This window comes from Arachis ipaensis, chromosome B2 (genome assembly GCF_059453495.1).
Source record: "Arachis ipaensis isolate K30076 ecotype BB chromosome B2, ASM5945349v1, whole genome shotgun sequence".
NCBI lineage: Eukaryota > Viridiplantae > Streptophyta > Magnoliopsida > Fabales > Fabaceae > Arachis > Arachis ipaensis.
In genome coordinates, this window is record NC_142437.1 from 122,600,868 (window position 1) to 122,608,123 (window position 7,256).

At 28.5% G+C, this 7,256-nt stretch overlaps 1 protein-coding gene across 1 annotated transcript; it reads left to right on the forward strand.

The window, feature by feature from the left end:
• The first annotated feature begins 359 nt into the window (after window positions 1-359).
• On the forward strand, window positions 360-4,537 carry LOC107628595 (strigolactones hydrolase CXE15). The gene is made up of 2 exons (XM_016331224.3): window positions 360-1,078; window positions 3,894-4,537. The coding sequence occupies exons 1-2, from the start codon at window positions 402-404 to the stop codon at window positions 4,204-4,206; spliced, it is 990 nt and encodes a 329-aa protein (XP_016186710.1). The 5' UTR covers window positions 360-401; the 3' UTR covers window positions 4,207-4,537.
• The last annotated feature ends 2,719 nt before the right edge of the window (window positions 4,538-7,256 follow it).

The window sequence follows — 7,256 nt, forward strand, 5'->3', positions numbered from 1 at the left end:
AGAATGGTGATAAGTAAAATGAACGGTGATAAGTAGAATGATAAGAGAGTGAAGTAAAAAATAAAAATGTTATTAAGTGATATAAATGAAGTAAAATATGAAAAGTTTTGGTTGATTATGGCTGAAAAATTTTGGTAACCAAACTTTTTCCTTAACGAAGTTACTGGTCCCCTAGACTTTTCCTACATGTAATTTAGTGTCTATCGTTTACTTATTTTTTATAATAAATTTTAAATTTTATATTTTTAAAATTAAATATTAATTTTTAATTTTTTTTTAATAAATTACACCAACAATTTTAAGCACCATAATAATCAACATCTATATATATACCTAACAATAACAATAATATCATATCGTATCACACACTCATCAAGAGAACACACAGAAGAACAATAATAATGTCTTCTCTCAATCATGATGATAATGCTCATCACGTAGTTGAGGACTGCATGGGAGTCCTCAAACTCTATAGTGACGGAACCGTCATCCGTTCCAACATCCAATTCAAACCCATCAATCAAAACAACGAAGACAACAACCTCGTACTTTTCGAAGATCACCTTTTCAACAAGAAACACAACCTCCATCTTCGTCTCTACAAACCCACCACTACTTCCACCAACTTGCCAATCATCTTCTTCCTTTATGGTGGAGGCTTTTGTTTCGGCTCGCGAGCCTGGCCTCACACCCATGCCTTCGGCATCCGTCTCGCCACTTCTCTACATGCCTACGTGGCCACGCCGGACTACCGGTTGGCCCCTGAGCACCGGCTTCCAGCTGCGGTCGATGATGCAGTAGAGGCGGTGAGATGGATGCAGAGGAAGGGATTACATGGAAGTGGTGACACGTGGATCGGAGATTGCATTGACTTTGACCGGGTCTTCATCATGGGGGACTCTAGTGGAGGTAACATAGCGCACCAGCTTGCGGTCCGGTTTGGTTTGGGTTCGAGAGAAATGGAGCCGGTTCAGGTACGAGGTTACGTGTTGCTGGCGCCGTTTTTCGGTGGGGAGGCTCGGACCAAGTCCGAGGAGGGACCGCCGGAGCAAATGCTGAATCTGGATATGCTAGACAGGTAAATAAAATTAGAGTTGAAATTTATTATTATATGATCCTCTTAATAAATATAAAAGTACAATTCTCTTTTATAAAGTTTAAAAGCTAATCATTTTAATTAATGGGTATTATTATTAGTATTCTGGAATTTTATATATAAGGATATAAAATAATTTTTTGTTCATAATAATTATTACTTAAATGGTCACCTTAAATTAAACTTGATTATTTAATTTTAATAGTGTATTTTTTTTTACTTGGACCAAAATTGAAGAATGATATACATATATGTCCAATGTTTGTGTACACTTTTTTTTATGTTTTTTATTTTTTGTATTTAACATAATTGATGAGCAGTGAAAAAAGTAAAAAATATTTACAAAATATAATACAAATATTATTTTCATATATTGTTCTAAGTTGCTATAGTAGTCTTGCTTTATTGAAATAGTATATATGTATGAAAAATATTTTTATATACATTTACTTATTATTTAGCTTATTATTTATATATAAAGAATTTGGGTTTTTAATCTTTTATCTCTACTTTTAATAAATGTATCATTTTGGTATTTTCAATAATAATTATAAGTATATATGCTTCTTTCAATATACGTACCTGTATTTTAAAGACTTAAACAAACTAAAATTAATTATTTAATCATTTAATTTTTGCGTGACCAAATCAAAATAACAATGATAAAATAAAGGCCAAATTTCAAACATTCTAATCCTAGGTGAAAGTAACACTTAGCTATGTAGTCCCCTTCCACTTCGTTATGTCACATACATCGTGTTGCTGCCTCGCCATTTTAACCAAAATATGTATACATATGGAGAAGAGAAACGTAGTTGTCATCAACTTTTTCATTTTTTAACCATTTTTTCAATTTTGTTCTTTTCATTGCATTCAAAGTCTTCAACAACCCATTTGCTTTGGTAATTACTTTTCAAATTCAATGGGTCAAACTACACGTGTGTTTAATGGGTTTTTAATTTATTATTGAGAAAAAGACAAATAGGTTCTTGACTTTTTATCTGCGGACATTTAAATTTCAACAATTTGAAAATACATTTAAGTCTCTGATCTTCTCAAAATTTGTACACATCGATTCCTTTGAGTCTGGTAGACTCAACAAAAAAATCAAACATGACTTTCGTTGTACTGGTTTAGCTAATATACCGATGCACACGTGAGAGGGTTTTTAAAATGGGACAAATTAAACCCAAGAATCGATATGTCCAAATTTTAAGAAAGTTAGAAATTTAAATATATTTTTAAATTTTTAAGGATATAAATGTCTGCAAACTAAAAGTTCAATGGCTTATTTATCCTTTTTCTCTTTATTATTTCTTACAATAAAAGTTCGTTACATAAAATAATTGTGATTTAATGACTATATAATGTCTTTGATAGTAAAAAAAATTGTGAGAATTATTATATGTAAAATGGATCTTTAATTTAAATAAAATAAGCTCAAGATTAAAATTTATTTTGAATTATTTGAAATTAGAAAAAGTTTTCCAAAATCAAATATTTAGCACATAGAAACTATAAAGTAGTAATATATATAGTGCTTTATTGTTTTTGAAAAAGTGTGTTGGGAACACTTGAATAGAACATTCTAAATGAAATATAGGTCCTAGGATTCTAGCTATTTCTTTTCACGATGAATAAAAGTAAACAACACTTGTTGGACTCGCATGCAAAGCAATAAAATTAAAAATATTCTAGCTAGCTGTTATCAACGCACTAAATTGAATTTCCGTCAGTTCAATGCTCAAAGAACCACCTTATTTGAAATTAAAGATATATATATAAAGTGAATTAATCCACCTTTCAGAGATAAATACCTCCCTAATTCCATAATATAATGTTGAAATCTTCACAGAAAAACATTAAAAGTAATATAATTCAAATTAAATATCCCAAAGTCCACTCTAAAATTTTTAGATATATGTCGTCATTCATATCTCTTCTTATCGTGCTATCAACTTCATTTTTCAAGAGAAATAATATTAAGATATGATATTACAATTTTTATGATCGAAAAACTTATAGTTTAATTCTATATTATACCAAAAATACAAATTCAACATAAAACTCATAAAAAAATTTATGCAAATTAAAATATTTAAGTAAATTTAGAAAAGGATTTTGTTTGACAAAATATATTTAAATATATAATTATTTATATATCTTCTTCTATTAATTTAATAATTAAAAAAAAAAACATATGACGAAATTAAATTTGTTCTCATCTTCAAAGGGAAAAAATCATTTAGAAACTTTTAGTTTATCATGTGAATTATTATCCTACCTTTCTACAAGACATAAAATATGATTATATTTTTAATATATTCCAAATTAGTTGCTTTTATATATAATATGACACAACTTTAGTTTTTTGGACTATATTAATATTTGAATGTTGTTGAATCATAATTATTAAACCCTAATAAATATTGAAGTCTAAACAATACGTATACTATTATGAAATGATTTATCTCAAAAAGTTAAATTCACAAACAAAAAGAGACATATGAATAATTATATTTTAATATATTTTTTTAAATATTAAGAACCTCTTTTAGATTTCAAAACGTGAATTGTATATTTCTTATGGTAAAAAATAATTAAAATTAAAATTTTTTAATCATAAAAATTCAAATATCCTATTTAATATAAAATTATTTATTTCAAAAATTTGAAGCAATAGGAGAATTCACATGATATACAAGAAGCATTAAATATTAATATATAGAATATTCTTTTTCTTGCTATGCAAAAATATATAGAATATTTTGTAACTGTTTTCTTTCACTCCAATCAGATTTTGGAGGCTGTCAATCCCTGTTGGAGAGAACAGAGACCACCCATTAGCAAATCCATTTGGACCTAGAAGTCCAAACCTTGAAGATGTAGAACTTGACCCTATTCTGGTGATAGTAGGTGGCAATGAATTATTGAAGGATAGGGCACAGGACTATGCAACAAGGTTAAAGGAATTAGGGAAGAACATTCAGTACATTGAATTTGAGGGGAAGGAACATGGTTTCTTCACTCATAATAATGATCCACACTCAGAAGTTGAAGAAGAGGTCATGCAATTAATTAGGCAATTCATGCTCCAAAATTCCAATTAGAACACTTAATATATATTATATATAATGATATGATGTTAGCTATGATACATTACTTTTTTATTTTTTCTATTTTCCCTTTTGATTATTTTGGTTTAGTAAGTATTATTTTATTATGGGACTTTTTTTTTTGTGATAAAGATTGTGATCGATGGAGATTGAAGTGTAGAGCAACATATTTAATTAGATATACGTTGCTTTCTTGTGGAAAATACTGGATGGTAGTTTTGGGTTGTTATCTTTCAAACTTAGTATGAATCCAATAATGTTTTGTAACAAATGCGTGGCATAATGGAATATATATATATTCACATATAGCAACTTTATTGACAAAGATACACTACAATAAGTGTGTTGGATAGCAACGGTTTATTTTAGTAATATCGACGGTTTAAAATTATTGCAAAATCACATTTTACGGTTGACACAACCGTCGTGATTTGAGATGCAGAAATTAGTTTTTGCAATAGTTTTTAATTGCAACGGTTGGTATAACTGTCGCTAAATAAAATAAATTATTTGTGACCGTTTATAATTGCTTATATTTGGATTATAATCTATATAACTATCAATATGTATAATCTTTATAAGTGTGAATTAATTCCCATCCCTTAAATTATTTCTAAAAATATGTGTAATATATATCTTTAACTATCAACAGCCGATTTGTCAAAACACATAACACAATATATATAGAAAAGCAAAGGCTAATGAAAAAATAAACTAAGCTTAAATTTACAAACTAAAATGGATGCATTACTTAAAATTAAAATGGCAGACATAATCCCCCATTCATGCTACATAAATCAAAGACTAATATTCATAATCAATAAATTTAGTATGCAAGTCATTTTCATAATCTTTAATTTCCACCTTAAAGGATGTGCATTATTTCAATTTTCGACATAAAAAATCCCTTTCAGTTGAAAGGATTTGCATGGTGGGTCCAAAATCCAAATGCAAAGGTTTCTGCCGTATAAATTGAATACAGCTACATATCTATTTTATCGATTGTTTGTAAATTGAAAGTAATTTGATATCTAGTAGTTTGGGAATGAAACCTATTTTTTTATGAATATCAGTTTTTATAAAATGCATCAAAGAATCTTTCTATCGAGTAAAATAAAAAAAATCTGAAAAATAAACAAAATAAATTTTATAATAAATTGATTGAATTTAAAATAACATTCTAAATAAATTATTTTAACATAATCGAAGAACTTTGAAATCGAAAAAATAAAGTACTGAACTTTGAAAGGGAAATAAAAAAAGATAAATGTGCTTGAAAAATAAAATTACAAGAAAAATAAAGATTATAAGAAATGTAAACGAAAAAGAAAGACATGGAAAGAACGCTACAGAAAAATGACTCGAACGCAAACTCAAAAAGTCACTGGAATATAAGTGTGCTTGAGTGTTTTTCTGAAACAAAGTTCCAACCCTTTCTTAATCGATCTTTCATTTATTTATTGAAGTCCGTGGCTAATCAAATTCAAGAATAATTTTCGCATGTGCTAATTTTCAAGCAACTATTCCACTCTTTTTGTACAACATAAGTGACTGCCAACAAACAACTTCAAATAATCTTTATTCTTCGACTAAGTACATCGATTAGCTTCTGTCTCCCAATTTTCAAAAAATCCTTCTCAATGCAAACTCCATTTTTTGAGATAGAAATTCCTCATATTTCGACTGTGGTATTTTTTTGAAATAAATATTTTAATCAACAATACCTTTATTTGTTTCCGAAATGTTTGTACTAAAAGAGAATTAACAAAGGAAGCTAAAATTTTTTTATTCTTTATTTATTAATTATTATAATAATTAATAAATATTAAATAAAATAAATTTTGATTATTATTATTATTATTTTTAGTATTATCGTATATTAAACCATTGAACAAAGTACTTTAATGGAAAAAAAAAGTCGATGGTTTAATTTATATTAAACCTTGTTATTATTTACATCTTTAATGGAAATCAAATTAAAGTACTTTCATATCAACTATATACAGTGAGAAGAGAATGATTTAGGATTGGACCAATTAAGCTAAGGAGGTATCTTCTTAGCCATGCATTCCACAATAATGATGATTATTGTACAAAAATACAAATTGCATTTGTTTTTCGATTGTCAACAATTAGTAGCAATTTTCATTCGATGATAATCATGATATGACTGGTCAATCAACAAATTAAATGAGTATATAGCTATAGCAAGTAGCAATCTATGGTAGTGGAAGCTGATTAATGTGACATCTCATACCAAATGGATCAAAGGCAACACTTTTCATGTGTTTAAACCATAGAGCTATGGCCACGGTTAAAATTGTGACCATAGGAGTGATTATAGATAAGATTATAGTCACGATTTTAAGGAGGGGTGATCATAAGCTATGGTTACGGTCAAAACCGTGACCATAGATAAGGCTATGGTCACGGTTTTAAGGAGGGATAACTATAGAGGCTAAACCGTGACCATAGCCTTAGCTATGGACCCAGTTTTAAGGACGGGTGACCATAGAGGCTATAGTTACGGTAAAAACCATGACCATAGATAAGACTATGGTTACGGTTTTAAGGAGAGGTGACCATAGAACTATGGTCACGATCAAAACCGTGACCATAGATAAGGCTATGGTTACGGTTTTAAGGAGGGGTGACCATAGAGGTTATAGTTACTGTTTTTTCATGTGATTATAGATTAACTTATGGTCAAGGTAAAAAAACGTGGCCTAAAGCGTCAGAATTTAAAAATTGTAACCGTGATTATAGGTAAAAAAACCGTGACCATAGGTAAAAAAATCGTGACCATAGATCTATGGCCACGACAGAATAGGCCACGATAAAAAACCGTGACCATAGGTTCAAAACCGTAACCATAGATCTATGATCACCCTTTTTACTAGCTAGATTTTTTTTTGTAGTAAACACTTTTAAAAGATGGTCTCAGTCCAAATTTATTGTAATGAAAAAAATAAATTTAAACAATTATTAATAAGTAGTATATTATGATTTAGTTTAGTAAAATTTTTATTTTTCACAAGTCCTAT